The sequence below is a fragment of the Dendropsophus ebraccatus genome, chromosome 1 (assembly GCF_027789765.1).
Source record: "Dendropsophus ebraccatus isolate aDenEbr1 chromosome 1, aDenEbr1.pat, whole genome shotgun sequence".
Lineage (NCBI taxonomy): Eukaryota > Metazoa > Chordata > Amphibia > Anura > Hylidae > Dendropsophus > Dendropsophus ebraccatus.
The window spans coordinates 55,529,799-55,552,395 of record NC_091454.1 but is presented as its reverse complement, the minus strand read 5'-3'; the positions used below and the strand labels follow the sequence as shown (position 1 = coordinate 55,552,395).

General features: G+C 42.9%; 1 protein-coding gene across 1 annotated transcript; it reads left to right on the top strand.

The window, feature by feature from the left end:
- Position 1: 1 nt before the first annotated feature.
- On the top strand, positions 2–18,472 carry RAB24 (RAB24, member RAS oncogene family). The gene is made up of 8 exons (XM_069971129.1): positions 2–536; positions 6,927–6,995; positions 8,638–8,716; positions 13,001–13,068; positions 13,149–13,248; positions 15,678–15,728; positions 16,244–16,306; positions 18,397–18,472. Exons 1-8 carry the CDS (start codon positions 420–422, stop codon positions 18,459–18,461), a joined length of 612 nt encoding a protein of 203 aa, XP_069827230.1. The 5' UTR covers positions 2–419; the 3' UTR covers positions 18,462–18,472.
- Positions 18,473–22,597: the final 4,125 nt, after the last annotated feature.

The following is a 22,597-nucleotide window of genomic DNA, read 5'->3' as shown; positions in this document are numbered from 1 at the left end:
CCGTGATTCTGACGTCACGTCCCAGTAATTCCGGAAACTGGGTAATGGGCGGAGCCTACAGAGGAGTGGGCGGTGCCGTGCGCAGCCATTGGGTAAAGTAGTAAGACTATGTGTGTGTCTTCAGGCGGGAGGGCGGAGCTACGATAGATTAGTGACAGGCTGGGCCCCGCAGAGAATAACAGACAACATGACATGGGAGCAGGTGCTGTAGACAGTGAGCGGCGTGCAGTACCCGGAGAGCACAGAGGGGACGCTCTGGACGAGGAGGACAGGCCGCATCCGTCTCATCACATCTCCGCCTGTCATCTCCATTCCAGCTACGATCCGGGATTCCCGGCCCCGACCAGTGACTGTCCTGGCTGGCAGATGACGTATCCGCCGCCGGCTTGTCCTCGGCTTGGTCGCTCTCGTCACACACCATGAGCGGGCAGCGGGTGGATGCCAAGGTGGTGATGCTGGGGAAGGAGTCTGTGGGGAAGACCAGCCTGGTGGAGAGATACGTGCACCACCGCTTCTTACTAGGACCCTACCAGAACGTAAGTGCAGTCACTGCATCCCTGCTGCCCCCGGAGCTTGTGCTGTGCTGCCGGGACTCCTTCTCTGTGTATGGGGATAGTGTCACCCTTACCCACTGCACCCTACTCCCCTCATACAAGATGTCTTACTACACCAGCCCTTCCCTGTGTGTGAGGATAGTGTCACCCTTACCCACTGCACCCTACTCCCCTCATACAAGATGTCTTACTACACCAGCCCTTCCCTGTGTGTGAGGATAGTGTCACCCTTACCCACTGCACCCTACTCCCCTCATACAAGATGTCTTACTACACCAGCCCTTCCCTGTGTGTGAGGATAGTGTCACCCTCATTCACTGCACCCTCCTCCACCATACAGGATGTCTCCTGTCCTGACACTATCTTACTACACCAGCCCTTCCCTGTGTGTGAGGATAGTGTCACCCTTACCCACTGCACCTTCCTCCCCTCATACAAGATGTCTTCTGTCCTGACACTTACTACACCAGCCCTTCCCTGTGTGTGGGGATAGTGTCACCCTTACCCACTGCCTCCTTCTCCCCTCATACAAGATGTCTTACTACACCAGCCCTTCTCTGTGTGTGAGGATAGTGTCACCCTCACTCACTGCACCCTCCTCCACCATACAGGATGTCTCCTGTCCTGACGCTTACTACACCAGCCCTTCTCTGTGTGTGAGGATAGTGTCACCCTTACCCACTGCCTCCTTCTCCCCTCATACAAGATGTCTAACTACACCAGCCCTTCCCTGTGTGTGAGGATAGTGTCACCCTTACCCACTGCACCCTACTCCCCTCATACAAGATGTCTTACTACACCAGCCCTTCCCTGTGTGTGAGGATAGTGTCACCCTTACCCACTGCACCCTACTCCCCTCATACAAGATGTCTTACTACACCAGCCCTTCCCTGTGTGTGAGGATAGTGTCACCCTTACCCACTGCACCCTCCTCCCCTCATAGAGGACGTCTTCTGTCCTGACACTTACTACACCAGCCCTTCCCTGTGTGTGAGGATAGTGTCACCCTCACTCACTGCACCCTCCTCCACCATACAGGATTTCTCTTGTCCTGACACTATCTTACTACACCAGCCCTTCCCTGTGTGTGAGGATAGTGTCACCCTTACCCACTGCACCCTACTCCCCTCATACAAGATGTCTTACTACACCAGCCCTTCCCTGTGTGTGAGGATAGTGTCACCCTTACCCACTGCACCCTCCTCCCCTCATAGAGGACGTCTTCTGTCCTGACACTTACTACACCAGCCCTTCCCTGTGTGTGAGGATAGTGTCACCCTCACTCACTGCACCCTCCTCCACCATACAGGATTTCTCCTGTCCTGACACTATCTTACTACACCAGCCCTTCCCTGTGTGTGAGGATAGTGTCACCCTTACCCACTGCACCCTACTCCCCTCATACAAGATGTCTTACTACACCAGCCCTTCCCTGTGTGTGAGGATAGTGTCACCCTTACCCACTGCACCCTCCTCCCCTCATAGAGGACGTCTTCTGTCCTGACACTTACTACACCAGCCCTTCCCTGTGTGTGAGGATAGTGTCACCCTCACTCACTGCACCCTCCTCCACCATACAGGATTTCTCCTGTCCTGACACTATCTTACTACACCAGCCCTTCCCTGTGTGTGAGGATAGTGTCACCCTTACCCACTGCACCCTACTCCCCTCATACAAGATGTCTTACTACACCAGCCCTTGCAAAAAACAAAGAGTGGTCAGCACTCACAAAAAAAAAAGGTCCCTTTAGATGGAATGTGGTGTTCTTATTATGGCTGTATGCCTCTCCACGAGCACGCGAGAAAAAACCCCCGGACCCAAGGGCATCCAACAAGGTATAAGCACGAAAGTACTCTCCAGCTCGCTTGATTACTTTTAAACCTTTATTGTATAATGTTTAAAAGGCCGACGCGTTTCGGGCTCTCTTGCCCTTATTCATGGCTCTCTGTCAGGAGGTCCCAAGACGACCCATGAATTAAGAAGTCGTCACCCAAAATATAAGGGGGGACCCTGTCCATGCCCTACAATGATAAAGGAGAAAGGTGAGCAGAGTGGCGTCAATAGCCCCGCCACAAGAGATTACACCAGCCCTTCCCTGTGTGTGAGGATAGTGTCACCCTCACTCACTGCACCCTCCTCCACCATACAGGATTTCTCCTGTCCTGACACTATCTTACTACACCAGCCCTTCCCTGTGTGTGAGGATAGTGTCACCCTTACCCACTGCACCCTCCTCCCCTCATACAGGATGTCTTCTGTCCTGACACTATCTTACTGCACCAGCCCTTCTCTGTGTGTGGGGATAGTGTCACCCTTACCCACTGCACCCTACTCCCCTCATACAAGATGTCTTACTACACCAGCCCTTCCCTGTGTGTGAGGATAGTGTCACCCTCACTCACTGCACCCTCCTCCACCATACAGGATGTCTCCTGTCCTGACACTATCTTACTACACCAGCCCTTCCCTGTGTGTGAGGATAGTGTCACCCTTACCCACTGCACCCTACTCCCCTCATACAAGATGTCTTACTACACCAGCCCTTCCCTGTGTGTGAGGATAGTGTCACCCTTACCCACTGCACCTTCCTCCCCTCATACAAGATGTCTTCTGTCCTGACACTTACTACACCAGCCCTTCTCTGTGTGTGAGGATAGTGTCACCCTTACCCACTGCCTCCTTCTCCCCTCATACAAGATGTCTTACTACACCAGCCCTTCTCTGTGTGTGAGGATAGTGTCACCCTTACCCACTGCCTCCTTCTCCCCTCATACAAGATGTCTTACAACACCAGCCCTTCCCTGTGTGTGAGGATAGTGTCACCCTTACCCACTGCACCCTACTCCCCTCATACAAGATGTCTTACTACACCAGCCCTTCCCTGTGTGTGAGGATAGTGTCACCCTTACCCACTGCACCCTCCTCCCCTCATAGAGGACGTCTTCTGTCCTGACACTTACTACACCAGCCCTTCCCTGTATGTGGGGATAGTGTCACCCATACCCACTGCACCCTCCTCCCCTCATACAAGATGTCTTACTACACCAGCCCTTCCCTGTGTGTGAGGATAGTGTCACCCTTACCCACTGCACCCTCCTCCCCTCATACAAGATGTCTTACTACACCAGCCCTTCCCTGTGTGTAAGGATAGTGTCACCCTTACCCACTGCACCCTCCTCCCCTCATAGAGGATGTCTTCTGAGGATGTATCAGTCCTTCCCTTACACCACATCCAGCTCAAGCATTTTATTTAGTGAAGTTCACTCAACACTGATTATATTCCAGCCCTTTCCCAACACGCCTCTCTGCCCTAGTATAGGATTTCCTCATATCCTGACACTCTTCATATAGGACGGCAGTGCCCTGGCAACATATATGCTCTGCACCCCTCTGCCCTTACATATATCACTGTCCTATCACTTACCCACTGCACCCCTCATACAGGATCTCCCCATATCCTGACACATACCCTGCTTATTTTGCTAAAGCTCTTTATAGAAAATTTGTCATCAGAAAATCTGGGTTTATGTTAAACATTTTTTTAAAAGTTGGTATTTTATTTTGTAATTGCTAGTTTTACTATTTATATCGGGGATGGGATAAGGAATCTTCCACTGTAGTTGTGCAGCAGCTGGGGGGGCTAAAGCTTCCTCATCCCTGACATATAAAAAGAAAAAGCCCTGCTGTGTTTGTACCTGTTATAACTTTCAAAATATAAATCAACGGTAGATGTGATATAAAGCAAGTCTGCTATTTATATTAATTATTTTGTTGTTGTTATTATGCTGTAATACAAAGCTGAACTTACCAGAAATCCAGGTCCAGTCTCCTGAAGGCAGATTTTCTGACTTGTGCTTGTTGTAAAAAAGAGACTAAACACAAGAATTCTGGCCAGTACAGAGAGTCACGGCTCAATATGTCCATCAGTCACATGACTGCCTTCTCTGTGAGTGCTCAGACGACCTGGGAAACACTGGACTTTGAAAAAAAAAAGAGTCAGAACTTAGGAAGTGCCGTGCTTTCTATGATAACTAAAATCACATGCTTTATATCATATCTAATCTACTGTTGATTTATGCTTTAAGGGTGGGTTCACACACAATGGATCTGCAGAGGATTTCACACTCCAGATTCGCTGCGAAATCTGCTGCGGATCCTTAACTGTCATTTTTAATTAAATTCCATACTTCTATATTTAAAAGTCTCCCCCCTTAACCCCTGTGGCCCAGCACATACATTACCAGGTCTGCGCTCTGGCTTGCTTCAGGGGCTGCCAGTGTCTCAGCAAGACATTGCTATAGGGAACAACTCCATACAAAAATTTTACAAAAATTGGGAATTATGGATACAATTTTATGAAAAGAAGAATAAAATTAAAATGTTACCACCTTGGGCCTTATCTAAATAACTTTATAATATTTTCATATAAATATATGAGTAAATTTCTATTGATCCCTGTTTGAATTTGAAATTGATGAACACTTATTTGGATTGATATTATTACAACATACCTACAAAGATAGGCTTATTTGTTGTTGTCTTTTTTCTTTTTCTTTCTGTATTCTTATGTGATTGTATTAATATCTGGAGTACTCATATCTGTGGAGAGAAGGATATATCTCTACAGAAGAAATGACAATGATTGTTTGCGTCTATTAAGTACTCATTACGTTATTAATGTTTCTTTTCTTGATAAAAATTTGAAAAATTTACACAATAAAAACCTATTGAACCACAGGAAGGAAGCCAGAGTGCGGACCTGGTTATGTATGTACCGGGCTGCAGGGGGGTTAAGGGGGCAGAGTGTTACATACTCCTAGCAGGATTGTCATGTGTAATTTCATTTAAAAAATTAAAAATGACAGTAAAGGATCTGCAGCAGATTTCGCTGAGAATTTGCAGCGTGAAATCTGCTGCGGATCTGTTGTGTGTGCACCCACCATAAAAGTTATAATGACAGGGACACTTTAAGCCTAAAGCTAAGCGTAGAGTTCCTGTTCGGTCTGTGACAACAGGGAGGACACCTTTCCTATTCATGTCAGTGGGATAGCACTTGTCTATTGTTGCCTAGGTCCATGGTGCTTGCTGTAAAGCATATCTCCAAATGCTGATAAAACAGGTTAGGCAAGATGGCTGCCCTTATAATACTGTACAAAAAAATTACAATCAGAAAATAGAAACTGAATAGAATAATAGTATGTAGGAATTAGAGTATTTGGCTCTAATCAGTAAAAAAAAAATCTAGGCGATACATTCCCTTAGATATAGCTGGATATAGGAGTACTGTGTATAGTATGGCTCTTTTTGGATACAGAATATGCAAAGCTGTTTAGTCATAGGAAAATAGAAGTAATTCTGTAATCTAAACTCTGCTGTTTCCCTTGCTGACTACATTCAGAACAGAGTTTTTCCTTCTGTCTATTTCAATAGATAGGGATACAAGTTTTTACATGCCTTGTATCCTCTGCTGTGCATTAGATATACTGTACTACCTGTGCCTTATATTTTTTCCCCTGCAAAAACAGGCACTATGGGGAAGATTTATCAAACATGGTGTAAAGTGAAACTGGCTCAGTTGCCCCTAGCAACCAATCAGGTTCCACCTTTCATTTTCCAAAGAGTCTGTGAGGAATGAAAGGTGGAATCTGATTGGTTGCTAGGGGCAACAGAGCCAGTTTCACTTTACAGCATGTTTGATAAATCTCCCCCTATGTCTTATTTCTCTCCCCCCGGAATACATATAAAGCATACCTATAAAATTCTGACATGTCATGGTGATCAGTGGAGTAACTGGCCTCATCTCCGCTTTGCAGAGTGTAATTGGTGCTACAGCTCAGATTTCTCAAGCTGCCTGAAACTTAGGGCCCTTTTACACCAAGCGATTAGCGGCCATACTTTGCAAATTAGCGGCAGTTCTGTACGTTTATAGTTTAGTGTAATAGGTTATATTATAGTAATAGCATAATGGCACAGACAGCTAGCACTGACCTGACAGGTCGTCACTCACTTGCTTCAAAATATCAGGCCAAGTAATAGGGCCCCTAATTGCTGTGGGAAAACCAGACAGTGGGTTTCAGGCAGCTTGATGAATCTAAGCCTATTTGAAATTACAGTGGAAGTTCCATAGATTTCAATGGTGCTGAGCTGCAAAACCACCCCCCAAACCGAGGACAGGAGAGATGCTATTTCCGGAGAAGAGTGGTTTTTCTAACCCTGGATAACCCCTTAAATCACATCTGCTCCTCTATTGACCTGGTAAATAAAGAGTCTGACCTGTGTGGCTCATAGGACTTTGCCTTATACTAAGAAACAGTGAATCAATGCCATTTTTATCATGTACTTATTTCTTTCTTTCTTTTTTTTCTTTAAAGACTATTGGAGCGGCATTTGTTGCCAAATCTATAAATGTTGAAGGCCGCAATGTGACACTGGGAATCTGGGTAAGTAGCACTGAAAGAAACACAACATTAAAAGTGTAAAGTTTAAAATATAGTTATGTGCTGCTTTAGTTTATTAAATAAGATCCCCAGAAGAAACACAGCATTCTATCACTGCACCCCTCTTCACCTCTCTCACGTCACACTATGTATATTGCTATCACTGCTCTGCCATTCCGCCTTCTGGTTGCTTCTGACACCATCTTGGACTACACATCATTGCTTGGATTACACATGAATTGCTTAGATGCACATGCGATTTCAGTAAAATGGAGTTCAGATTCTGCATTGTTGTCCTCCAGGCTCTGAATGCAGGGGGTACACAAAGAATCCACATTTGGGCTACATGCACACATTTGCAGTGTTACATCTGCGATCCACCAAATTATGCCCACAGTGTGCCCATATTTGTCTGTTATTTTGTGGGCTACAAAAAGTAAGATTGATTCCAAAAAAAAAAGGGGGGGGGATGGATGTGTAATTTGTGGAAGTTACCACTGTAATATCTGCAAATTACAGACTCTCCCATAGACTGACTCCATGATGTAATTACAGCCCATATGAGGGATTTTGAGTAATTTTTGTGGCCAGATTATGGATCTGTAAAATTACGGACGTGTAAATGGGCCTTCTAGAGATCTGCAATTATGGACAGGAAACACAGACGTGTGAATGAGGCCTAAAGGCCCTATTCCACCAACAGATCTGACGACAGATTATCTGCCAAAGATTTGAAGCCAAACCCAGGAGTGGATTTGAAAAGAGGAGAAATCTCAGGCTTTCCTTTATGACCTGATCTCTGTCTATAGTCTGTTCCTGGGTTTGGCTTCAAATCTTTGGCAGATAATCTGTCATCAGATCTTTTGGTGGAATAGGGCCTTTAGGCTGGGTTCACACGTAGGTGAGAATTTATCATTTGCAGTGTATTGACCCACCAACCTAATCTATGTATGTTTTTGTGTAACGTGCACAACATTATTAAAAAAAAAGTCACACCCAACATGTGAAAATCCATGCAATAATACTGAAAACTGGCAAGACTGTTCAGAGCTTGTGTAGATTTGTGCAAAAAGTCGCACATATTAAATGAAACTTACGTATAAGACTAGACATAAATATAAGGCTTCATGCTGTCCCACACATTTTTGCACTTGGAAGGCGCACCAGGAAACAAAGCCGTAAACTTTAGAGTGATTGTGCAAACAATTTTCAACTTCTTGCCACAACTACACCATTGATAAATTCCCCCATAGTAGTGGAAACTGACACAGAGAAAAACTAGAGTGGAAAAATTTGCACCGTTTTCTGCATTTCAGACCTACTAAAAATGAAGATCAACATACCATGTGTGAATCGGGCCTATATTGTCAAGGTAGTGATCTGAGTAGCACAGCTTAATGGAATCATACAGGGGCCAAGTACAATAAAAACTTCTGCCTCTGTATCCTTTTCCTGTGTTTAGTTCAGAAGCCGCAGTAACAACTGCACATGTGATACCAGTGTTAGTTTAGCCAGAGGGTGGAAATAATGATTGATATTTACTACATGCAGTAAAGAATTATTGCACACTTTGCTTTATGCTGCTGCTAGCTTTAAGTGCTAATAGTTTATGTAGCCTAAGCTGATGTTTATTTTCTATTTCCAGGATACCGCAGGCTCAGAACGTTATGAAGCTATGAGTCGCATTTATTATCGGGGAGCTAAAGCGGCCATTGTCTGCTATGGTAAAAAAAAAAGAGGGTTTATTACCCGTTGTTAATATACCATGAACATGTTCTGTACTGGGCAGGAAATATTAACTCATTAGGATCTGTATCTCCACTCCACTAAGTGCTGTAAACAAAACAGAATGTGCCTTTCCCCTACATTGTAAGAGCAATCATGTGTGTAGAAGATCAGCCAAAATGCAGGAGCCAAACTATACACCACTAGGTGTCAGGCATAAAGCCAGTCACTTCTAACCTCCTGCTCTATATAAATTAAAGGGCTAATAGCATGATCCTTGTGCTAGAAGCTGGTTTACTGACATAGCTGATGGCAGTGTGGGCATGATGCCATCAAGAGAATCAGGCTGTCACACTAGCCATCCAGATCTGTACTGTAACAGGGAGCTGTGATAATCACTATCCATGAGTGACTATTTTGAGTCTTTTGCATTTTAGCACTTGCCAGGGAACCCTGTAAAGTCTTCACTGAATTCACAATGATACAATAAGCTGTTACTGTATGATCCTTGTTAACAGTAATCTGTAAATGGCGATTCGAGAATTGCTAGAATAATAAGTTTCACACACATGCTAAAAAATATATAGTTTACTTCAGCGCAAAAGGTCAAAAAATATGCGCAGAAAGAATATCAAAAATCTACAAAGAGATAAGCCAATTGTTTAAACCTACAAAGGCACTCATTTAGCTTTCCAGATCCTGGGGAGAACCCTGCTGGGTCCCTAAGGGCAGGGGAGCAAGGGGATTATTGGAGCCTGTTACCTAGGTAGTTTAACTACTTTGCGGATGGTTAACCAAGGAACCAAAGATTAATCTGTCCCAGATCCCTGCACCTCTGATGGTCTGTCCTCGTTCCTCTATGTTGATAGGTGAGGGGATGCAGGTATGTCCATAATTGTAATTGGAGCCCCTCTTATATGGGAGCTGTGGCTTTCAAAAACTGTTCTTTATATCTTATTTGTTGTCTTTGTTCTTATAAGAGGAGCCTGCATATACAGCCCTCCTTCAGCTTGTAAAAGTAGTTCTGCAGCTTGTGACTTGAGTTCATGGGCTATGCTGGTGGTTGGTTGACCGCTGAAGGTCTTTTTCATACCCTTTAATTCTTCACAATGCACTAAGTCACTTCTGTCCCATCCACAAAGTGCTCCTATCCGGATGCAGATGGAGCAGCATGTAATGAGACATTTAACCTTTTTCATACTAAGGGCCTTATTACATGGGGTTTTTATTTACCGCATGGGCCAATACCGCCCCGTGTAATAGGTCCAGCGATCAGCTGATGAACAAATACTTTGTCTTTTTTGGCAAAGTCCTTGTGCAATTAGCTCAACTGCTACGGCAGAGGCATTTCCAGCTAGTCTTTTTCATTTAGTTTCAGTGTTTAAACCTAAGACACTAAAAAACCTAAGACACTAAAAAATGATAACATACTGTAAGGGCACATTCTTCTGGTTATAACCAGAAGTTCTGGGCAGCCTTGTTAGACAAACAAACTAAAAAAAAAACCTTCCAAACAATGCAAGGTTTTTATCTCTTGCAGGGAGGCCAGGTTTATTCAATAACAATGTCAATCAACTTCCCATGCTGCAGTACTGCGCCGACAGCATGTAATTAACGTTCAATGTATTTTTATTTTTTTTTTTATAGAAAATTATTTTCCCTATCCTGAGTTACCCTTTAACCCCTTAAGTACCCTTAAGTACAGGGTTCTCATCGTCATTAAAGTGAATCCATACTGGCATGTAGCACCCCCCAAAAAGGTGGTACCGTGCTGTACAGGGCTTAACGCCGTGTCCGGTTCTAGTGTCTGTTTTTTGTCCCAGAGACGGTATTTAGGAGAAAAACTAGTTGTATTTCTGCTGCGCGGTGGGGAGTCAGTGTGGTGTTGCCTAGAGCATCGGTGTTCTAGGCCTGCAGTGTCTCTCTCCCGCCTCCATCCAGCCAAGAGGCGCGCTGAAAATTAAGAGAGGTGCTGCAGGTCTAGAGCATGGATGCTGTAGGCAACGCCACATTGACTCCCGGCAAAAAAAACAACAACTAGTCTTCTCCAAAATACCGCTCGGGAGAAAGGCCGATCCCCAAACCAGACACAGGGTGGAGATCTGTACAACACTGTACCTACAGTTTGCAGGTGGCTACATGCCAGTACAGATTCACTTTAACCCCTTAAACACTGCCGATTGCAGCATTTTAAGTGTCAGTGACAGGGCATGAGCTAGAGACATTTGAACAGAAATAAAGAAAATATGAATTGCAGTGATGTTAATTGTTAGGACTTATGGTGAGCCTCACAGCATGTAGTTGTGAGTCATATCCCTTATGTTATGTTCACATTGAGTAAAGGGACAAATAAAATTTCCTGAGAAATGGATTAAGAAAATTTCTCCTCAGAAATCTTTGTAAAATTCTCTTCAATTCCTCACCAATCCTTGTCGAGTTGTCATCGAAACAGAATTAGAGCGAATTCCACATGAAATTCTTAAAGAATTGGCTTTCTTCAAGCGCAACTTAAAGTGTATGTGATATTTAAAAAAAATGGCACATAAAAATTTCTAATTAGCCAGGATCTGGGTGCTTCAACCCCCATGATTGCCAAAAAGCTGAGCACTGTTCTCCCCATCTCCCTGCAGCAGAAAGGCTATGGCCATATTCTTGTCCCTACTGGTACTAGCAATAGATGGGGGTCTGAACACAGGGTTTTGTTTTTTTTTAATGATCGACACTTTAAATTCCATGTCAATTTTAAATTGAAATCAATGGGGCTAGTATTCCAGGTAGATTTTGACCCAATATCTCCAAATCCATAGGAAATCTGCTTCAAAGTACTCTGTCTGAATATACCCTTTGAGTACATGTATTTACACACAATGTAAATGAACAGTTCACCCTTGAGACACTTACAACATAGCAGCTCACTAGGCACATGTATGCTTGACACATTCTATACATTTTTCCCTCATACTTCCCAGACATTGTCATGATATTACACTATGCCACATCACTCCTTTTGTGATACAGGAAATTCCTGCTATTACTTGTACTAAACAGCCAATGGCAGGCAAGGGAAACAAAAGCAGAAATCTGTAGATGTTTCTTTTACTGTCACCGCCATAATAATGTATTTCCTCCCAATGTCATTTCTGGAATGTCAAAACTGTATAACTTAATCCCTGTGCATTTACCAGATCCACAGATGAAAAAAGAAGTACTAATAAATTAATAATTAATGAATCAATAAGAGCGTACCTATGTGAACCCATACACATCAGCTAAAGGGCCGTGTGATGTAAATGCATTTTCCTTTGGTGTCAGATGCATTCATTCATATCACACAGAGCAAAAAGTTCTCATCCTGGATAATCATTATTCATGTACAGAGACTGCATGTAAACTGCATAGAGGGAGCTTACCGTAAATGGGGTGTTTGTTCTCAGGACCGTAGAGACATCAGATGTTATACTGTGTACTGTACATATGACTGGCATTGTTATGCATGGTGGATTTAATTTTTTGTGGTAAATATAATTAATTATTCAAAAAATTTCTAAACAAATAGTACATTTTTCCCTAACAACGTATAGGGATTAATTGTAACACTTCTGGAGTTGAGCGAACTTTCAGCATGCTAAAGTTCCTAGTCACATGCTTCTCTATGCTGAACACCTTATGGACAGACTCACTACAGAGCGGTGTAGCACAGCATCCCTTTAAAAAAAAAAAAAAACAAAAAAAAAAACTCCCACTGCACTTTTTGTGCCCAAACCGTAAGTGGATCCAACAGAAAAGAGAAGTACAAGTCCTCCCTTTATATTTTCCATCTCATTTAAATCCACTTCTGGCTTGGCACAAAAACTGTTGTTTGTGAAACCGGCATGAGGTACACAGGGGGCTGCTGTCAGTAAGTGCAGTGAGTACTCCTACTAATGCTATACACTGAGCAATTGTACTATAAAGTGGCCAACCCTTAAAAAATGCATCTAATTTACACAGAAAGATTATCTGCCAAAGATTTGAAGCCAAAGCCAGAAACAGACTATAAACAGATCATGTCAAAGGAAAGCCTGAGATTTCTCCTCTTTTCAAATCCATTCCTGGCTTTGGCTTCAAATCTTTGGCAGATAATCTTTCTGTGTAAATGGGCCCTAAAAATCCCTTGACAATGTGTATATTGTAAAGACAGAAGTGTACTGACCCTGAGTCCCAGCTGGAACAAGAGTAGGGTCAGATAATATTTTTTGTGTAATAACCTTTAATAGTACATTAGTCTTTTTCTCTTCCTTCAGATCTTACAGACCGCAGCAGCTTTGAAAGGGTAAAATTCTGGGTGAATGAACTGCAGAACTTTGAAGAGGTTGGTATACATGAGCAATGATTTCTCATCTGGAACCAGGCCTGCTCCATGATTCTAATAATGTTTCCTTCAATTCCCAGCATTGCCGAATATACATTTGTGGCACAAAGAGCGACTTGGTTGAAAATGACAAGAGCATGAGACAAGTTGACTTTCACGATGTGCAGGATTATGCAGATGGTAAGTGGCATATATATATATTTCATGCTCAGTAACAGGAGTATAATGGAATATGTATATGTAAAATCTTCCATAATGGAATTCTGGTCATGTGTAATTTCCTTCTGCTATTCTATTGCGGCAAACTTCCCTTTTAATTCTGAGGCTGTTCTTTTATAAATGCCTTTTCATTGGATCCAAGATTTATATAAATACAGTGTAGATTACTCTGGTCAATCATCGTAACCCTTTATTTATGTAAAAATAATAAAACAAAAACAGTACTTACTTGTCCAACCTTCTGCCAATCCAGCACAAAAGCTCCCTGGAGCCCCTCAGTCTTTGGTTACAGCAGCCAGCATGTGACCACTTTAGTCAAACAGTGGCCTATACTACCGGCAAACTTTTAAGGCAGCAGTGCACAACTTGTGGTCCTCCACCTGTTGCAAAGCTACAATTCACATCATGCCCAGACACCCTTGGTCTATCTAGTCATGATGGAAATTGTAGTTGTGCAATAGCCAGAGGGTGGCATGTATTGTATCCACTACTGTATTCAACTATTTTTATATTGATCAAACAGCTTTCTTTGAGCACTGGGTATTTAGATCCATATAATAGTTTACATAGGTGTTATCCAGCAAAAATCTTTCTCTTTCAAATCAACTGGTGTCAGAAAGTTATATAGAGTGTAACTTACTTCCATTAAAAAAAACCTCAAGGTTTCCCATACTTATTAGTTGCTGTAGGTCCTGAAGAGACAGGAATGCTCTATAGCAGGAGATGCTTTTTAGGGGAATCCCTATAGAAAACCTCTCCTTCTCTAGATAGTTCCTGTCTCGGCCAGAGATGTCAGCAGAGAGCACTCTGTCAGACTAAAAATAAAACATTTTCTGCATAACTTATAGTAGCTAATAAGTATGGGAAGACTTGAGATTTTTTAATAGAAGTAAATTACAAATCTATATAACTTTCTGACACCAGTTGGTTTGAAAGAAAAAGATTTTCGCCCGACAACCCCTTTAATTTCTCTCATGTGCTGGTTTATTTATTTGGCCTAACCTATGTGTTGTTCCTCTTGCAGTAATTGTGAATGTTGGGCGCCTTCTACAGTATTGAGGATAAAGCCACATGCAGCATTGCTATAACAAAGGAGCAAAAACACTTGGCTGAGTTTACTGCCTTTTAGTATCTGCTAAGTTGTTACCAGAAAGCTGAGCCTGCAGTGTACAGACTTTCACTGAAGCCGTACACTGCACACCTGGCAGCTTGCACCATATCAATCCTGCCGTGCTGCTTGAATGGCGGTGGTCAACAGCAGCAGTGTGCTCTGCCAAGCAAAGAAAACCCTACCTTACACTGCAGTATCTGATTACACCCCTCTTTGAAATTGTTAGCATGTGATCTGCTGCTAACTCTAAGGGCTCGTTCCCACTGAGCAAAAGCAGCTGAATTTCTGCGCTGAATCAGCGCTGAAATTTCAGCCGTTAAAATAGGTGCAGAGCTAATTTCCATTGTGTTGAATGGAAATTCTGCTCTGCAGTTCACACAGTGGAATTTCCGCACTGAACTAATCCGCTTTCCGCCAGAAGAATGAACATGTTCATTCTTCCGCTAGCGGAAGCTTATACAAATCAATGGGGCTCTGATTTTCTGTTTCAGCGCGGAATACAAGCGTATTCAGCGCGGAATACAAGCGTAATACAAGCGGAAATTACTCGCTGAATCAGCGCGGAAATGGGGAAAAGGGGGGGAGGAGGATTCTAGTATATGTTCTGATATAGTCTAGTTTACTCACCAAATACTCGCTGAATTTCAGCGCTGAATGCATGCGGATTCAGCGCGGATTCCTCGAGTATTCCGCGCTGAATTTGTCAAGAGCTGATTACGAGCTGAACACTTTCCTAGCAGAATACGCAGGGATTCTGCTTACATTCTGCTTATATTCTGCTCGGAATTCAGAGTCAGTTGATTTCAGGCAGAAATATTTCCTTGCGTAATCCGCTCCTTTTGCTCTGTGTGAACGTAGCCTAAAGAAGGAACTCTCTAACTCAGCCACAGCATTCAGTAAATACGCACCTTTATTATATCTCACAAATACAGAGAAGTTTTGTTTAGGAAAGATTAGGTACAGAGCTCCATTAAATTGTCTCCAGGCAGAGGACTTAATGACGTATATTTTGCAACCGTCCTATGACCTGACACTGCTCTGTGGAGCTAGAGATGAAATTGGGAGCAGATGAGCCATGCTGTATAGCACCACACACTAAACAAGTAACTGGTGTAATGCATTGCATGCCCACTCTCTATTCTCATTCAGGGAGACTAGGGCGAGCACTCTAGGATATGGGGCACAGTGCAGACTATCTATACAGGGTGGGTAAGAAGTTGTATTGGGCTTTCCTCCTTATGACAATAAATGTGTCTAACCTTATTTATCTTTTATGCAGAGATTAAAGCCCACCTTTGTGAAACATCCAGTAAAACTGGACAAAGTGTAGGTAAGTTGTGGTTACAAAGGGGGTTTATTTTTGAGTAAAATTATCACAGTATGTTAGAGAAACTGGCCAATGTAGGGACTGTAAAACAGCAACATAACTTTTTTTTTTTTTTTAACCCTTGAGGGCTTCATATGCAGAATCTCTGATAGCAAACCTATCCAAATGTGTGGATACACCAAAAGGGACCTAACCTGCTACTCTGCATGTTAAGAAATTTATATTGAGCAGTATATTGTATTTTGTTTCTTCCTGCTCTATGGAAGAGATTTTGGGCAATAAGAGTCCGTTATGTATGCATCTGAAACTTCCTAACCCATACAGCAAACTGATCCCACTGGTGTGCTCACATAGCAAATTATTCCCAGCTGTTGTCCTTTGAAATGAAACAATGTACATACTACACACAGATACTATTTTACTGCTATGTTCATATAGTATTTTAGGAACATTAGTGGTTTATGCATGTCATATTGTACACCTATTTGACCAGTTTTTTTTTTCCCTGTGTAAACTAGATGAGCTATTTCAGAAGGTTGCAGAAGACTATGTGAACTACAGTGACTTTCAAGTTCAGTCAGGTAGGCACAATACTATTCTATAGCTTTTTTTTTTTTTTTTTTTTTTAAAGGTACTCCATCAGTCCCACACTGGGTATAAAACACTGATGTGACCATAGGGCTGGGCGATATTGGCCTAAATCAATATCGCGGTTTATCGCACATGTAGCCGCGGTAACGATAATTATGACACGCCCCTTTTAGCAAACCATACCCACTAGCCATGCCAAACTGGCGATATTTTGATTAGAAAAAGTAAAAAAGAACTGAACAGCAACCCATGGTTAGTCTATTATCATTATTACTATTTGTCATTATTAGGGGTCTCAGCAGAGACCTAGATGTGTGTATACACAGGGGGTCATATAGGAATACATGTGTATAACTATATGGGGGGGGGTGGATAGGTGTATATGACTATAGGGGGGGGGATGGATTGGGGTGCATTACTATACAGGAGGTACATAGGGATAGAAGTGTATGACTATATGGGGGTGGATCGGGGTGTATTACTATACAGGAGGTACATAGGGATAGGGGTGTATGACTATACAGGGGGCACATTGGGATAGGGGTGTATGACTATACAGGGGGCACATAGGGATAGGGGTGTATGACTATACAGGGGGTGGGGCAGATAGGGGTGTATGACTATACAGGGGCGGATAGGGGTTTATGACTATACAGGGGGGCGGACAGGGGTGTATGACTATACAGGGGGGGGCAGACAGGGGTGTATGACTATACAGGGGGGGGCAGACAGGGGTGTATGACTATACAGGGGGGGATAGGAGTGTATGACTGTACAGGGGGGGGGGCAGACAGGGGTGTATGACTGTATGGGGAGGAGGACAGGGGTGTATGACTGTATGGGGAGGAGGACAGGGGTGTATGACTGTATGGGGAGGAGGACAGGGGTGTATGACTGTATGGGGAGGAGGACAGGGGTGTATGACTGTATGTTGGGGAGGACAGGGGTGTATGACTGTATGTTGGAGAGGACAGGGGTGTATGACTGTATGGGGAGGAGGACAGGGGTGTATGACTGTATGGGGGGGAGAGGCAGGGGTGTATGACTGCAGTCCCCCCAGTAACAGTACAGGACTGTAACATAGGAGGAATGAATGGGCTGCAGCTGGTAGGATACCACACACAGCTATAAGTTATCCTGCCCGCTGCAGCCCACTATTCCTCCTATCCTGTACTGTTACTGAGGGGATGAGATGACAGGTCAGCTGCTCCCAAGTGCTGCTCCTCCACCTCCAACACAGCCGCGTCCCTGCACACACAGGACAACGTGTGCAGCGCTCGCCGGCCGGGAGTGGGGGGGCGCTCGGACGGGACTGGTCCGGGAGGGGGGACCAGCACAGTCCCGTCTGAGCGATTTTCCCCCCCCCCCCCCCCCGACCCGGCCGGCGAGCGCTGCACACGTTATCCTGTGTGTGCAGGGACGCGGCTGTGTCAGAGCTGGAGGAGCAGCAGCACGTGAGGGCGGCTGTCCTGTACTCCCCTCAGTGAGCAGGGACGGCGGACCGGACGGGCGGTGGGCTCATGGACGGTGCCTCAGAGAGGGCGGACAGGTGCGTGTACGGGGGGGTGGGGGGAAGGTCGCTTGGACCAGACGGGGGCGGTGCGGGCGGTACCAGCGTCCCTGCACATGACGTGCAGCGCTCGTGCCGGGCCGCGCGCGTGTGGCTCTGACAGGACGGGCGCAGGGACATAAAAATACAAAAATACCGCAATTACCGTCCTGGCTAAGTTGAAGTCGGTTAACCGACGCCAGTGACGGTATCGGTATTTTTGCGGTATACCGCCCAGCCCTATGTGACCAAGTTGTTAAAGGGAAAAAATATTTCTGCCTTCTTTTAGAAGTTGCACCTTTCCTGCCCCCAGTTCCATTGAAGTGAATACAGCTAAATTGCAGTACCACGCACAACCTGGAGCCAGAGATTGTGTTTTTTGTGCAAGAAAATAAAAGCTTTTTGCATAACCCCTTTAATGTCTGCAATATTTTGCAGGTTGAAAGTCACACTACTGCCTGAGGATCTGTGTGGCTCTACTCTTCTATGGGATTGTTTAGCATTAGATAACACTTGTTTTAATATTTACAGAGCCAAAAGGAGTGGACTTGAACTTTAGAAGAGACTTGACATCTTATGCCTGCTGCCATCACTAGACGGAAAATAAGTTCATGGCCTCAACTTTTTTTTTTTTTTTTTTAAACTGTCTTTGTGCTTTATAGTTTGTTTTTTTTTTCCTTTAAAAACATGGTGTGTTGACACCTGCCCCGTGATCACATCAAACGTCCATGCCTTCTGTGGGAGAAGTTACCATCTTCTATATATGCACATTACGTGATGAAACATAAAGGGGCAACAAACTAGAAGCATATAAATGGATGACATACAGCTGGACAGAGGGGAGCTGGTTCTATACATTGATTTGCAAATAAACTCACAGTGATCAGATCTCACAACAAAGACTTTATACAGGAATGAAGGAATACGACTACAGACTGTCAAATGCACAGAATGGGGAGCTGTTCTGTTCACTGCAGCAGTAATTTTTCCTTTCTCAACAGCCAGTAAAGAGTTAAGTGTTTTCAAATAAAATTTAATTCCCAATTCTCCAATAATGCTTTTCATGGAGTGTAATCTTCCCTGGTGGGAGTTCAGGTGCAGTTCTCCCTCAGGCTCACAGGGGAGGGGAAGCTAAAAAAAATAAAAATAAATAATCACATAGTAAGAAAGAAAAGCCAAGTCTAATAATTTTGGCCTTCCTCCATGGATTTCAGCTCCATGTCTGACATAAATATACTCTAATATACTGTAACACTGCTCCTGTGTATCATCTTTCACTTTCCCAATAAGACAATAGCCCACATTTATCAAAGCTGACCAACATCCAGTGTCTGGGTTTTCCCACACTAACTGATCACAGCTCACACAGGTCTCATTTTACGGGAGCGTATTAAATCTGAGTTTCAGACATCTTAATAAATCCAGACCAATATGTCAGAACTCTAATGGTCCATTTAGATGGAGCGATTAATCGCTCAAGCGGTTGTTTACAGACTGTAAAGCAACGATTTTATTTTTCCTGCGATCGACATTTAGATGAGCAAATTGTAGCAAAATCTTTTTTTTTTCCGATCGTATGCTTTTAAACAGTACAAACAGACTGTTTAGACAAAACGATATAAAAATATTAAACGACCAGCGACAATTTATGGACTAGTTAAAAGACAACAATTACTCGCTTGATCATTAGCTGTTTTTACATAAGGTAAATCGGTCAGCTGCAATTGCTGACACAATTAGATTGCTGTTAGGTCAAGGAAAAATAGACAAATGCTTTTATTTTCCAGCTTTCCTGAAGTGCTAAAGGCTGTAATGCTTCCTCACCCAGGGTCCTCCCATACCTATCCTGCTATATTAGCCCCAGGGATCAGATCACATTAAATTGATTCAATGTCAAAACTCCAGATGCAGTATTCAGGGCACAGCACTCTCTGGGTGTACAGGAAAAACCCCAAGCCAGCAGCTGTTCAGCTTGGTACTTGTAACGTAATGTATAAGATCTTAAGCTCTGCTTAGGTCAAACTTTCAGCCACAGACACCGAAAGAAAAGAGGCATTTACTAAGCATGTAAGGAGCTGTCCAGTCATTAGTGATAATTAAACACATTGTGGAGAAACTAAAAGTTTTAGAATGTGTTCACACACTCTCTGCAAACTGTGCGTAGTACGAAGTGTCCTGCGGAGTGGATCTTAGAGCTTCCCACATCATGATTATGATATCGGAAGCTCCGATACTATTTGCAAGTTTGTGCTGGTGAACTGTCACAGCGCTAGGTCTTCTGGATTCTAGCTATAAGTGCTATAGAGAGTAGGACACTTCGTCTTCTATATGCAACGGCTGCACTGGGGGGACCGGGGCAGGGGCCAGACTGGACATATGGCTCGGGTGAGACTTATGTCGTCCAGGAAGTTTGTTACATTTTAAAGAGATGCTGTAAGTGAATGAAAATATTCTTATTAACATTTATAGGATTCAAACCTGTCCCTTACCAATCCTGCTCTAAGCTGAGTGGATACAATTGTATCTAATCTAGACAATGCCCTGTGAGCCAATATGTAAAGCTCCAATGTTCCAGTACAGAGCCCAGGCTGTTTAGCTCACAGAGCAGTGATCTGGGCAGCTAAAGGCCCTATTAGATGGAACGATAATTGGCTGTTACGGACGATAATCGTCCTGTGTAATAGAAAGCATCAGCCGACATAGTTTGTTTGTCTTTCAACATGTTGAAAGACAAACGACTAAATACAAAACCGACAATAAGATTGGAAAAAATTAGAACACACATTAAAAAAAAAATTGAGAATTTTTCTACTATAATCACATAACAATGAGGGACAAACATTTAAAATCACTTAAACACACAATACATTACTGTTTGCTGCTTTAATACAACACAACAAAAACTGAAAGATCATAGACAAATGCATGGAGTGGCAGCTAAATAATAAATCAAAGCAAGAAATGATGCAAAATTACAAATAATGAAGTGTTTCAAACCCCAAAATCAGACAAAAAATGAACACTGAATAAATATAGCTAAAGTATAACACATAAACCACCATAAGTGCAAGAATTAAACCAGCTGCCATTCAGGATACAGCCAGAACACCCAGAACTGTATCCTGAGTGTCAGCTGGTTTATTCCTTGCACTTATGGTGGTTTTGTTATACTTTAGCTATATTTATTCAGTGTTAATTTTTTGTCTGATTTTGGGGTTTGAAATCATTATTTGTGATTTTGCATCATTTCTTGCTTTATTATTTCGCTGCCACTCCATGCATTTGTCTAGGATCGATCAGTTTTTGCTGTGTTGTATTAGAACCAGCAAACAGTAAGGTATTGTGTGTTTTTTTAAGTGATTTTAAACGTCTGTCCCTCGTTATGCGATTAAATAAAAATTTGTGAATTTTTCTACTATAATTTAGGAGGTGCAGTCTAATTTTTTCCAACCTTATTGTCGGTGGTTTTATATTATGTGCTTAGGTTGTGATGACTAGCACTCCTTTTAGTATCATTTGTGGTGCCAGCCCTTTCTCTGTATACTTGAAAGACAAACAACTGTCACAGCAGCGATCTGCAGCCGTCGCTCTGTGAAATAGGAGCGGCAGTAGCAGACTGCCGCTATCCTCCATGGGCTGCCCAGACAATTAAGCGACCACCCGGGCAGCCCCTCCACAGCTCACTGCTGCTGCATGTAATAGCAGTGGCAGTGAGTGGGGAACGAGCAGACAGCACTCATTTGCTCCTCTATGTCACCCTGTGTAACAGGGGCTTATAACCTGTCCATTATCAACAAGTCAAACCACATTAACCCTTTGAGGACCAGGCCCAAAATGACCCAGTGGACCGCGCAAATTTTGATCTTAGTGTTTTCGTTTTTCCCTCCTCCCCTTCTAAGAGCTCTAGCACTCTCAGTTTTCTATCTACAAGCCATGTAAGTGCTTGTTTTTTACAGGAATAGTTGTACTTTGTAATGGCGTCTTTCATTTTACCATAACCTGTATGACGGAATCCCAAATATATTATTTATGAAGATATAAATAGGTGAAATCGTAAAAAAGAAGAATGCAATATGGTAACGTTTGGGGGGTTCCTGTGTCTACGTAATGCACTATATGGTAAAAACAACATGATACTATTATTCTATAGGCACAACCATGTGCAGGTTACACAGATTCGCTAATGTTATATATATATATATATATTTTTTTTTTTTATGAAATCCTTTTTTTTGGCAATTAAATAATAAAATGGGCCTATTGTGACGCTTATAACGGTTTTATTTTTTCACCTACGGGGCTGTATGGGGTGTCATTTTTTCCGCCATGATCTCTAGTTTTTATTAATATCATATTTGTGAAGATCGACCGTTTTGATCACTTTTTATAGATTTTTCTAAATATATAATGTAACAAAATCCGTTATCAGCGCACTTTTTTCCCTCTTTTCGTGTACGCTGTTCACCGATCACAATGACGCTTGTTATATTTTAATAGATCGGACAATTACGCACGCTACGGTATATTATATGTTTATTTATTTTTATATGTTTTATTTATATAATGCGATAGGGGGGTTATTTCAACTTTTATTGGGGGAGGGGTTTTGGGGTAGTGTAATAGTGTTTTGAACTTTTTTTTTTTTTTTTTTACACATTTGAAGTCCTTTTGGGGGACTTTTACATTCACTAGTTTGATTTGTACACTGATCATTGCTATGCCATAGGCATAG

Excerpts from the sequence above, each read along its gene's own strand:
- RAB24 (XM_069971129.1), top strand. The coding sequence starts at position 420 with ATGAGCGGGCAGCGGGTGGATGCCAAGGTGGTGATGCTGGGGAAGGAG. Across the intron at positions 6,996-8,637 it reads ATGTGACACTGGGAATCTGG|GATACCGCAGGCTCAGAACG; the intron begins GTAAGTAGCACT and ends TTCTATTTCCAG. Across the intron at positions 13,249-15,677 it reads TGTGCAGGATTATGCAGATG|AGATTAAAGCCCACCTTTGT; the intron begins GTAAGTGGCATA and ends TCTTTTATGCAG.